The following is a 13,083-nucleotide window of genomic DNA, read 5'->3' on the forward strand; positions in this document are numbered from 1 at the left end:
CACGAAATTACAGCGTTGCTGTATGCGAAGTTCATAACACTTGAAAGCAACTATGGGAATATGAATAACCATAATAAGGCGATCTATTGCTATCAACCATTGTGCTTAACGGTATCATATATGCCATTGTTTCGTTTATGACACTTTGGCAGTGGCGTAATGTTCCATCTCTCTAAAAGGTCATGCATTTTAGAACATTTTTAGTGTTAAGCAAATTAGAGACTGATAAAGGGGGGTCAGTAGCTCCTCTGCCAACCTTTCCTTGGCTGCTGACTGTGCAAGGTGGTTTCTCCCCAAAAATATTTAAAACACCAAGTTGACAAAACGTTTCCACACGAGGGCAATCTGATCCGCTATCATAACATGACCTTAAGTCATTTTAGGGTTTCATTGGGAGTTCTGCTGTATTCCCTAAAGGAAAAAGGCATGTAGTTACAGGCAAATGTATTCATATCCCTATATGAGGGATTAAAATACATATGAGAAAGCAGCTCATACAGCTCCTGTCTCATGGTTAAAAGTGCATGAAAAGATCAGCAACTGACGCTTGGGTGCAACGTGCATCTCCATGCACAGAAAGGGGCGTGAGCATCCAACATGCTCACATTCTCATCTCTTCTTTTGCAGCGTTTGCATGTAAGAGAATGGCGTATTTGCATACCCCTTCACTTATCAAGTGGGGGCGGAAATAGTTGTACATCCAACTTTTGGGTAGAGGAATATTTATTAGTTATTTTCTGGTGGTATACAACCTCAGAATCATGAGGTGTTTGCTGCAAGCAGTATTTTCAAAATACTAAATGTAAATACCAAATTACTCCTATTTAGTGTGGTCAACATAAAGGGCATTTTTTAAAAATACTACACGTTTGTTATTTGTAACTTTGGTGAGCGATGCCCGTTTCATAAGCGCTCAAGACCAATCCCGTTAGGTGGCTGTTTGAAGCAATTGTGGAGGCCTACAAAATACAAGCGAACACTACACCCACCAGGAGGGCACCATGCCCACCTTTTAAAACAAATACTGCATGGATTGCCTAACAGAGGCATATGCCCCTGCAGGAGATTTGGGCCACTCCCCACTCATCCTGCAAGCACTATTCTCTGGATTCCAGTTCCAGAAACAGTTTTTGGGCTTGCAATTCCAAAGAAACCTTTTGCAAAGTAAACAAAAAATAAAATGGGAATAAAACAATGACCCAAGTGTATGGAGGAAAGAGGATGGGACATAAGAGAACCATATAAGTTAGACCTTCAAAATATGTTTGGACCAGAAGATAAATGTGCCAAGGTACAGCTTTAAAGAGTCCTCAAATACATATTTATCACAATAGTTCTCTGAACCCAACCAGGTATCATCAAACAAAGAGTCCCTTGGAGGTTCCTTACTAATAAGTATTGATTTTCTACATGGTTTATTAATATTGTACATTTAAATCCTTTAAACAAATAAAAGAAAAGTCACTTGCATGAATGTTAATGTCCTCAAATTGCTGCTTTAACAAAAGACATACTTGGGATCCGTTTATGGGTGAATTAACATTTTCGTGCAAAAGGGCATCATCTCTAACAGTTACATTGAATATCATTAAATTAACTAAAGCCAATCTGCAAATTATGTTTGTTTTTGCATAACAGTGTCCATCCTACATCAGATGCGGAACAAACATGGGACAAGTCACATTGCTAATAAGAAACAGGTAGGTGTGCCAGAGATCACGTCTTATTCATTCGTGCACATGACACGGCAGACTAAGCAGCGGATCCTGAAAACGTACTCATGCTTGCGTATGGTTAACGGAGGCAACTTTGGATCATACTGTTGGAACTGCATTCTGGAACAGATGTCACGGAAGTCCTGGTTTCTGCGTTCAAATTCCTCTACATGAGCAGCGAGGTGCGAGTTTACAACGCATATGTTTGTGTTATGAAACTTGAACCTAACTGCAACTCCACCTTTGTTACCCTACGAAGAAAAAAAATGAAAATCAATGAACTCTTACAATTACAATCTGTGACTTCTCACAACAGTACAGGGATGTTTTGATGGATTGGTAGCATGTAGCAAGAAATTGATAAATGATGTTAGTTGCTATATCACATTCATTACTTAATGAAGCAAAACACCACCATTCTGGATAGACAACTGGAAGGCGGGGCACTAATCTTGATTACTAAACATTGCTGTGTTTGCAGGACAACCAAATACAAACACAATTTACCCGAATTAGGCACATGCCTGGTCAACAAAGAAGACAACTCCTCTTGTGGGCTTTTTGTCTATAAGAGATTGGCAATGAGAGGTTTACCACACCAGCATGAACTACCATTATGCTCATCCACCCTGCGGCTTCATAGACCACAGTAAGAGGTACAGCCGACTGTGTGTGGTTTGTTTCATGCCAGAAGGAGGAAGATGTAAGTATGACCAGACCCAGTGGTCTGGTCTACACCCAATCTCCCATCATGCTTACACTGGTCACACATTTGGAGGCTTCACTGGATGCCCTTATGGTAAAGATGCCAGAGTTTATGCTGGAAATGGAGCTCCTAATGGGTCACTGCAAGCAGGATCAAGCTTCTTTCACACTTTCACAATTCATCCCGTTCCACGTTCCCTATGTTCGTAAAGAGTTATTTTTCACGGTAGCCATGGTTCCAAATTCAGAATAGAGCTAGTTTTGACAGAAGAAGCCTGGTCGATGGTCTGGCTTTGAAGGTTTAGGGCGCTGATAAACTATCTGTAGAGGCCACATTATCCTAGAGGAGTCGGCTGAGAGGAATAGATCATGTTACTTCACCCTGTAGTATCACTGTGCATGGTTGCTGGCTCAACTGTTTGGTTCTAGTGTTACAAGCGCATTCTCTTCTCCTGCTCTTAGTACAAGCAGCACTGTGGACTGGCACAGCCTCCAATGATCAGTAACATTATGCGATATGGTATGGGGCAATTTCAGATCTGGTTAGTAAACTTTAGTAAGACCCATGTTAGATTAATAACATCAGAAACATTGATCACTATTGGCAACAACTTCTCTACATTTAGAAAAACATGGTCTATAAATGAGACATCCTCTGTGCATCAGATTTTAAGGCTTTTAGCAATGGAACTTGTCAGAATTCATATTCAGCTGTTGCTGTCTGCAACAACCTATCTGTTCTTCTCCTGGAGTTCTCCATCAGTCTCTTACTTAAAGCACTCACTCTGCCAATTAGTTTAGCCAAGTTTATTAAGAGCTAGCAGGCCTCACTGGTGATCATGTACAAAGTAACGTTGCATTAGAAATTAGGTTTATGAATTCACGCAACCATAACAAAGGATCCATTTCTCTGTGATGAGGGTGAGCGATTACTATTGAACGACCACTGCACCAAACCCAGGTCTAATCAATGTCGGAATCAAAATGGTACACATAATGTAATGATGGCAAATGCACATCTAATTGATGGATACTATTAGCTCTGGGAAAATCAGATTGACAAACCCTATGTACCCCAAACACAAAAGATCAAAGGGCTTACAATCTCATAATAAAGCCGCTAAGATTGCCCCATAGGAGCAGGCACACCCCATGAAACTTTCACTAATAACATGAGAACTTTGCTAGCTAACACGGTCACCACAACAAAAGCATATTTCCATAAAAGAAATATCTAGGAAAGATAATGTCTACAGCTGTGCATCATTACATTTCTAAAACACAGTAAAAAAAATAGTGACATTAAATAACTTGTGATTTGTCTGCCTATATGCCAACTATTGGCCATATTGTATATATTTGTATTTTAAAGGTGTCTTACCATTCTTCCCATAATTCCTGTTCCGACAGTTTCAGCTTCGACATCTGAAATGTTCTCTGCAAGTTCATTCCTCACATAAAACAGTAGCATGATGCCCACCAGACGAATAAGCTTTATCTGAAAAATAGATGAGACATGTTTACGTAAAAAAATAACACTCAGTTGAGAAACATATGTGGGATTATGTTCCATGTACTGTACTTCCTATGACCAACTGCTATACATGCATAGCCGGTCACGCTCAAGAGGCAGGGTTCACGTTGGAGCAAGGGTACTGAGACAAGGTCCTCTGCCTGGCTTTAGGGACCACCATGTGGGTGACACTGGGTACTGGGTGCCTCCCATAGCCAATAGATGATAGGCCCTGGGGACCTTTGTAGAGTACTACCTGGAGACTCTCCCTTGATTCAAATTATACAGCAGGGGGCAGTCAAAGAATACCCTGGAGTGAACCCTCTTCGCCATGTGAGAGAGGTGCATGTTCTGTCAGGCAGATCCAAAGTCCTAAAGATAATATAATTGCTTCACTATAACTTCACTATAGCAGAAGTCAATTAGATTCACACAATATTAGTAGCATTGGTTTGGATACGGATACCGCGGTATCACAAAAGTCACTGTCAAGTCCCACTGATAGCTTCCACGAACTGCGCAGACCAATACTTGATACAATGTTGTAAGTTTACAGCTTTCCAACCACAGGTTTGTAAGGGGTCTCTTCAATGCAGGGGTGCTCTGTGAACTCTGGAGTACCATTCCGGGTACAATGTAAGTGTGCACGGCCCTCCAGTGTATTAAAGTAGGGCTGATACAGTTACCCATTAATTGTCTCCCAGCAGAGTCTTGCCTCACCAAAGGCACAAAATTGCAAGTTCACCGTAAAACAGCATTCTTTATACATTGAAATGGTTTATAAAGCTTACCAAGAGTTTTTACCGTATATAATGCACAAGCTGAGGAAACCAGAGACCAGGATCTTGCACAGGCAGCACTAGAAAGTAGCAGGAAGGGGGGTATGAAATCCAGGTTGGCAGGCAGGCGAGATGAAGGATTGGGCTGAACTCCTGAACCCAAAATAGGCCAAGTGCATCCTGGAGCTGCAGCCAATCCCAACCTTGCCCCAATTACAGAAAATCCCCAAAAACGTTGAGACTCCCATTAGACTCCCGTTAGCCACCATGGGATGCAGGAGGCTTGAGGATGGAGGTGGTTGGCAACTGGGCAGATGGGAAAAAAGCAGAGGCTGGAGAAACGAGGTGGCTGGAGGGCTGGGTGAGGAGGTAGCAAGCCAAAGAAAGAAGGACGAGGTGGTAATATCAATGGGAGCAAGTGACAGTCCAGAGGGTGAAAAGTGCGAAAAAAAAGGTGCTAACATCAGGCAGTGAAGGTGGTATAGAGGAGAAGGAGGCAATACACTCTGGAGGTGAAGGTTGTACAGAGGTGGTATGTGATCACTGTGACTTTTTTAAATACTGAATCCGAAAATATTTAATTCTTTTTTTCGTATTGCCCAATTATATGTGGGGGGAGATCCCCCACACTCCTTTTTACTACCCCTACATTATATATTACCATAAGCCACCCAACCATATATAATTGCAGCAATATCTGCAAAAAAAAAGGAGACATTTTTGGATTCAGCATTTTCACATTCCATAGGGCCAGACGTAATTGTTCCTTACCTAAAGATTTTGACAGAGAATGTAATATCCTCAATCAGCGATTCCTCAACCGAGGGTACAAAAGTACTGTTATTCATAAAGCGTATTCTAAATTTACCCTAATTGACCAACATGACCTCCTGACTAATGTGACCAGGCAAAAAGAACATCCCCCATATATTTCTCTAATTACACCGTTCACGGATGATTCTTCCCTTTTGTATAAAATGGTTGCCAAACATTGGCACATTCTAAGACTGGACAAAGATTTACAACCTTATTTGACACCCAAACCAAAGTTTACTTTCACCAGAGCTCCCACGATTAAAAATCTAGTGAGTCCTTCCTTTTTCAGTAAACAACCAACTACCTCTACTTGGCTACAACAGCCAGTTGGTTTTCACAAATGTGGCCATTGCAACCAATGTCCTTGGGCTGCCACCAAATGTAAAATCTTCTGTGACAAATTTGGATCACAAATTGACATACGTGATTTCATTAACTGTAAAACCACCCATGTGGTCTATGCTATTGTTTGTACCTGTGAGAAATTGTATGTGGGCAGCACTATTCGCCAACTTCGTATCCGAATAAGGGAACACTTGTCCAGCCTAAAGATGCCTGAACCCAAATCACCTTTGGCTGTTCATTGGCAATTGGAACACCAGCTGGATAATATTGAAGATTTACGTTTCATTGGCTTGATGAAGGCACATAAGGAGAAAAGGGGTGGCAATCTTCAATTGAAACTACGCCAAATGGAGGCTAAACTTATTTGTTTATTACGTTGCACCACACGGGGTCTCAATACTGATAATGAGATGTCTGTCTTATTATAACATCTTCCTGTCTATTTCACAATGAACTGTATGTCTTAAATTGGTGAATGGAGTTGCACTACGCCGGAGCCACTAAACATCGCATGACGGCACAGCACCTTGTATCACTAGCTTGTTTTGTTTCATCTTCCATATTGACCAATATGCTTTACTCTTGTACAATAATAGTTCTACTTGTTTCTAACATCTAGTATTTTGTTCCGTGCATTTGTATTCACTCTGCTGCTTGGTTTCACCACTCTATGTGCTGTATGCCGGTACGGCTCATTATCAATGCTGGTTTTGGGATTATTCGCTATTATCTCCCTGCTATTCTTGTTATTGCGACCGTATTTCATTATTTACATTACATGTAATAGCATTCGTTTAATGATCCTATATATATTTTTTACTTTTGTTACTCGACCCTTATGCCGATTTAGCATTAGACTACTAATACCATTTTTTGTTTACATCTGACACATTCACGCGACGTCCGATCCGTGCGACGCCGCCAACGTCACCGCTGTGACGTCGGCCGCTATCCCGTAATTCTTTCCTCTCTTTCACCCGGACAACTGCTTTCGGGGATTTCCGTGTTATCTGTTCGCTCGATTTACGAGTAAGTACTTTGCCAGCCCGGCTCTAGCACAATTGTTTTCCGTTCCTTTATAATCAGTATCCATACGATATTGTTTACTTTTGTTTCGAAGGTAATATACTTGTGCGGCCATTACAGCAGGGATTGTGATCTGCATGCGATGTCCGATTGAGTCTCACATCGCTTTCTTTTTTGTGGTATTTTATTTTGATATTCTCCACCTTTAGTTTTTGTCTTCTGCACAATAATCTGATCCGTTTATTGAGTGTTACTTTATTTTTCACCCATGGTTATTTTGGTTTAGGGATTACCCCACCACGATTTATCAACATATTTGTCCCGCGTACGGTAAGCTTAGACTATATACTATTTTTGTTCCCTTTGGACTCTAGTCTCTTCCTGTCAGGACTTTCTTTTGATTTCTCAAGGGCCATTTGGTGACCATTCACTTGTTGCTATAAGACATTCTCTTTATTCGATTAATGAGTGATTGGTGTTTTCAATGCATGGCTGGTGGCTCTGGTGTCTCTGCGCACTGTTCAAAGGGATCGTCCCTTTTTATATTTTTCCACACTCTGAGTACTGCATACATTAAATGGGACCACCATTCTAGTATTGTATTCACAGCTTGAATATTTTCAAAAATGACTATACTCATTATACAATTTTTGCTCTATTCTTGCAACTGCTTCCACCTCGCGTACTCCACTCTCCAACCCTGGTTCACGGTATGCTAACAATTTTTGTATTATACAATGTGTTGTGGTATGTTTGTTTTGCTCTAATTTCAATCGCCATCTTTTGTTTATGCGATGATTTGTTAATGTGTGCATCAACTTTGATTTGTAACTCCTTTTTTGTTGTTGTTATATCATGATCTACTAATTACTCGCCTTGAGAACGACCAGCGTGTCGAAACACGTGTCAGCTGTTTCTGCTACAATTAAAACATCAACTATATTATTTGTGTGCCTTATTGTTGTAGTATCTAGCGCATCTCCACCTCACCCTCTCTTCTACCAAATTCAATAGTACTTTCACTTTGTTTTCCTTGTAGAATAAGGGCAGCATATTTTTTCATAACATTTTATTGAGTTTTGCAAGATAGTATATTTCATACAACAATACAATAATTATCAGCTGAAACATCAAATAGTGTCTGTGTAGGCTTTTGTGGGTTGGGGGTAAGAGATGGTGGGATGATTCCTGGCTGTGGCAGTTGGGTGGCTTGGTCCCGGGTGATTGTCTGATTAAGTTCCGGCGTGTTTGAGGGCCGATCAGGGGTCAGTAGAGGGGGCTACATTGGAGCCACCTTGTAAGCGGGGGCCTCCTGGTGAGAGTTGGGTATTTGGCTGCATAGTCCAAGAAAGGATCCCATATATTCAGAGTTCTATTTAGGGAGTCTGAGCGTATTGCTGTGATTTTTTCTGATACTGCTATCTCCCAGCATTTGGTCCACCATAGGGCGATCGAGGGGCTATTTTTGCCTTTCCATAATCGGGCCACTGCAATTTTCGCAGCTAGTAGTAGGTGGTTGCATAGGCGGGAGATGTGACCTGAAATCGGGAATGCTTCGTCACCGGTTTCGCCCAGAAGGACAATTCCTGGGTCCCAAGGGATTGAGAGGCCGGAGATTTCTTTGATGTGTTTCAGCACTTCCTTCCAGTATACCTCTGCCTTTGGGCAGGCCCACACTAAGTGAAAAAGAGATCCGGGGGATTGGCAGCCACGCCAGCATGTGTCGGGGATATCCGGGTTGGCCTTATGGATTTTAGTGGGGGTGATATAGTATCTATAACACAGTTTATAACCTCTTCCTTGTTCGTGACGCATTGTGAGCTTTTGTGTAATCTGGCCCATATTTTCTCCCAGTGTTCAACTGCTATTTCCCGGCCAATTTCCTTTTCCCATTCTGTCATGTATCTTTTTTTCTTTGCCGGGTCAGATCTGTCTAGGAGTTGGTATATAGTGGATATTCTGCCTTTGTTGGTCGGAGATGATGAAGTGAGTTCCAGTGCTGTTGGAAGTCTGGACCTATGCACCTCTCCCACCCTACTCATGAAACCCCTATCCACTCTAGACCTGGGTCTAAAGGATTTGTAACCTCTCTGTATTATTTCCATATGGGCTGCTTCCACAAGCTCAAAAATCAATGGAGAGTAAAAGTGAACTTCACATTTACCCAAATGCCTATCATCATATAAGTCAACACATTTGAAGTCAGCAGTTGTAATAGACGCCTGTTTGGGAATTGCCCTGAATAGCGCCAAAATGCATGATCTATCCAGCGGTACCCCTTGTTCTTCAACAAATACAGATTTAAAGGCTAACACAAGGGGCATATCACTGCTAACCTGCATATTCAATTTTTTAGTCAAATCATGTTTTTCCGCATCACAGCATTGCCTTGACCCCATCTTCACCTGTATCTCCCGTCACCTCCATCAAATTGTCTCGAAACTTAGTCCCCTTATTTCTGGGCTTCAGGATTATAGGCATAAAACAGTCCTCATTCCTAACAACTACACTCACATTCAGATCACCCAGATCAGCTGATGCAACTATTTCATTCTCAGAAACCTCCTCCCAGCAAGGAAGAAAAAAGCAACGGATGTCCTTATGCCTCTTGGCCTTCTTCTTTTTCTTCGCACCTCCACTCTTTTGCACCAAGAGCACCTAAGAAGTCTCAGCTGCATCAGCAGCTCTATTATATTCATTCTGCACACACAGTGGTTTCGCTTCGTACCTCCAACTGTGTTTGAGTGACCTAAATTACTATTGGGTCATTAATTTTCTTTCTCATTATCATCCTTCCTTGTCAACTCCTGTTCCCTCCATTGCGTAGCACAGAATATATTGATAAGAAATGTCCTAGAGCCCCTTTGTTTGCTCCTGTGTACATTTCTTACATTTTTAGGCTTTTCCACAGGTCAACCAGTGTTTGGCTTCCATGGTCTTTGTCTAGGGGGTATCATACATGAAGCACACCCGTCTTTACCTATTGACTGATCACAAGTGGGATCGCCCTTCCCCTCCTTTTTGGACCAATCTATAGGTTCAAACCTCTCCGGGAGGAACCCCAGTGCAGATACCATTGATCTTAATTCAGCCAATTAACTTGTATGTGATCTAATCTCCAGGTTTATATTTTCAAATAATCTGACCAGGACTTGTAAAACCAGGTTAAGGGCAGCAAGGGAGCTCCTCCCAACAGTGATGAGTCAGGAGGGCAAGAGTCTTCTCCCCGAACCGGTAATGATGATATATAGCCCACAGATGATATGTCTGATGCATCCTCCTTTCCAAAATTGGCCTGCTCCTCATCTAGAGTATTAGGTGACCGAAATAACAGATTTGGTGATTTGGCACAGGCCTGAACAGAATTTATACTTCCAAGGTGCAAGGGGACTGGAATAGCAAGTTTGGTGAAGCACTCAGATGAGTTGATGTTACCTCCAGTGCCTGTATTTCATCTTCAAGGTTTAGGCAGGCCTCCATGAGCGACATATTTATCTGGTCAGTGGCTCCTTTAGGACACTGTGCCACAGCCCCCTCATACACAGTTACCTCCCTTACTCCCTCCCTAAGCATATAATCTGGAATTGATTGAATCACCTCACTACAGGATTGAGCCCGAGCATGAGGAGAAAAAAGCTGATTTTTTTTTAGTAGTCTTCATTGGAGATGTTCCCCCAGCCTCAAGGTTTCATACAACCGCCTTGCCCAAAGAAGTTGTTTCTGAACTTCTTAAGTGATACCTTTGTCCTTTTCCTTGCAGTACTGAGGTTCCCTCGGCATACGCAGCTTGGACCCATTGTGCTCAGGCTCCCAGACACAACACTTGTCACAGATCTCAACCAAGATAATAAAGTTCACTTACTAGTAATCAAGAGCGCACCCACATCAAGAGCTGCCTCGCATCACAATTTAGATGCCTTAACAGCACTTCCTCGCACTTTGCGTGCTTAAGGGGTTTAAAGCACTCCACTCCTCTTCCAGTAGTCTTAGCCAATCTAACAGCTCTCCAGTGGATGTCTCTAGGAAAGGTAGTACCGGCAATACTCCATAGTCACAAGCCACGCTGCAATGTGCTGTGCCTTAACCGCACTTCTTCGCACCTCCTCCATACTGCTCCTCTTGCGAAGCCCCTGTTCACTTGGTCATGCTGATACACTGTTTCTGGTAGAACACTTCCTTTGGAGGGGCTCTTCAGAAACCTGCAAGAGCATGTCATGACACACAAGTCCTCCACATACATGTGATCGCCTACAAGCATGATTTTCTACATTATCAACCAATTCCTGCTGTAATCAAATTTTCCAAGGTAATGGTTAGCAACTTTCTGCCTTAGAGGCTGATGGCACACACTAGTCTTCAACACACTATTGGGCCGGGGCTATTGAGGGAGTTACTGAAGCCAGAGTCCTTGCTGGCACCATAGGGATCATTAATGTACAGTCCCCTCCCCTTGGATACTGGTGGGGTTTACAACTGGTTCTTGCAGTTCCTGGTCGATGTGGCCCTATGGCTTCCTCCCTTCTTTGCAATTCTGATAGATTATCCCCCCATCTATCCAGGCTCGTACGTTCCCCACACCCATAATTGTTTGTTTGCTTTGCTTTCAGGGCGGTGGCACGTCCCATGCTTGGACTGTTGATTTGCTCTACCTTTTGCCTTAGCCAATACTAATAAAATAGAAATCTGGCGAACGTGGACTGCCAGCACAGGGTGTGTCACAATGGCCTAGCTGTGCATCAGCTATTAAAAGGTGCAGGTGTTCGTTAATGCAGGTTGGGTGTTATTAAATGGAGTTAAGCTGAATGGGATTTCCGGGGGATCCCTGCCTCACAGGCGGGAACATTCTAAAGTATCTGCATCTTTAAAATACCCTATACTGGGGATTTCCTTTTACCAGACACAACTATGCAGTTTTATTATAACTGGCCTTTAAGAAGTGAAAAATGTGTTTACCAACTGCGTTGTTTAAACAATTAGCTACATTCTCTAAAATATTTAAGCACAATTTTATATGGCTATGTGCAAACAGAATAATTACGCTTTTAAACATAACATTTGGGGCTATACATCATTAGTTATGTTTTGGACCATGACAAAAGAAGTTCTAATATATCAATAGCTTTATTTTTCTAAAGCGTCTTAGAAGAACTTAAGAACTTTCAATAAAAGAGTTAGATGAAGTTTAGAAAAGCATTTATAATTCACATTTCGGTGCACAGTAATGATTAGAAAAAAAAGAAATCATAAGATCATTCAACATCATTTTTGAAACCTGTAGCTACCTGCAAGTCTAGGACTGTACCATATATTCACGTTCATTCATATATTTATTCATAGGTGTGTGAATTCAAGTCTTCTTTTTCAGGCTATTCATTAAGCACAGGCATGTGTTCATGTCAAACATTGAAATATTCATGCCATTTGACCCCTTTAGAATCAGCCTCCTGGTCTCCAGGCAGGATAACATTAGGGGACCCCTTGTTCAGTCCCAATAACTTCTTGGTCCAACCAGACTCTGACGGCATGAGCTGCTGATAGACTGGGAGCGTTTGAGTTCCTCCGTATACCATCTCTGGGGCCTGCATGACACAGCGGGTGGTGGCACCCGCCCCCAAAGGTCACCCCAGTTCCATTATACTGCCTACAACATGGGACTGTAACAGAAGATACATGAAATCATTATATATGAAGTAGCTTTAATGCACCAGATAAGAGGCCCTTGTATGGGTTATTCAACCCGAGCCAGGGTTTAGGACCCTACCTCTATGAATATTTTTCATCTCTATGTATTGCAGCAGGATCTTCGTGTCTATTGTGAGAAACCTGAAGGTGTCTCACCCGCCGGAGATCTGTCATCCAGATGGCCAGGACACGGCCATCGCCATTGGATCCAATTTCTGGGGGTGGACCAGTGGGGGAGGATCACTTGGATGGGGAGTCTTCAGGAGTGGAAGGTGGAAGTGGGACACTGACGGGCGAGACTAGGTACCCCCTTTCTTGTAACACCTTTTCCCCATCCTACCCCATAGGATATCTAGAGGTTCTGCCCCACCCCTCCTTCTCCAACAAGGACTCTTTCCTACACTGTGACAAACACACTACGAGCAAGGCTAACCGCACAAGGATGCAGCTATTCCAGAACAGCAGTTCATACAGAGAAGGAAAGCGATGAGACCCAAAAAGG

At 42.4% G+C, this 13,083-nt stretch overlaps 1 protein-coding gene across 5 annotated transcripts in view; it reads right to left on the reverse strand.

Annotated features, from left to right (window-relative positions):
* The window catches only part of INPP5B (inositol polyphosphate-5-phosphatase B), a 1,358,813-nt gene that overhangs the window by 658,233 nt on the left and 687,497 nt on the right, over positions 1-13,083 (reverse strand). For all 5 annotated transcript variants that reach the window (XM_069622659.1, XM_069622660.1, XM_069622658.1 and 2 more), the window contains 2 exons: positions 3,802-3,918; positions 1,779-1,966 (listed from right to left, as the gene is read on the reverse strand). In XM_069622659.1, the coding sequence (XP_069478760.1) occupies positions 1,779-1,966; positions 3,802-3,918 (305 nt within the window). The remainder of the gene's footprint in view (positions 1-1,778; positions 1,967-3,801; positions 3,919-13,083) is intronic.

The sequence above is a fragment of the Ambystoma mexicanum genome, chromosome 11, assembly GCF_040938575.1.
Source record: "Ambystoma mexicanum isolate Mex_15411 chromosome 11, UKY_AmexF1_1, whole genome shotgun sequence".
Lineage (NCBI taxonomy): Eukaryota > Metazoa > Chordata > Amphibia > Caudata > Ambystomatidae > Ambystoma > Ambystoma mexicanum.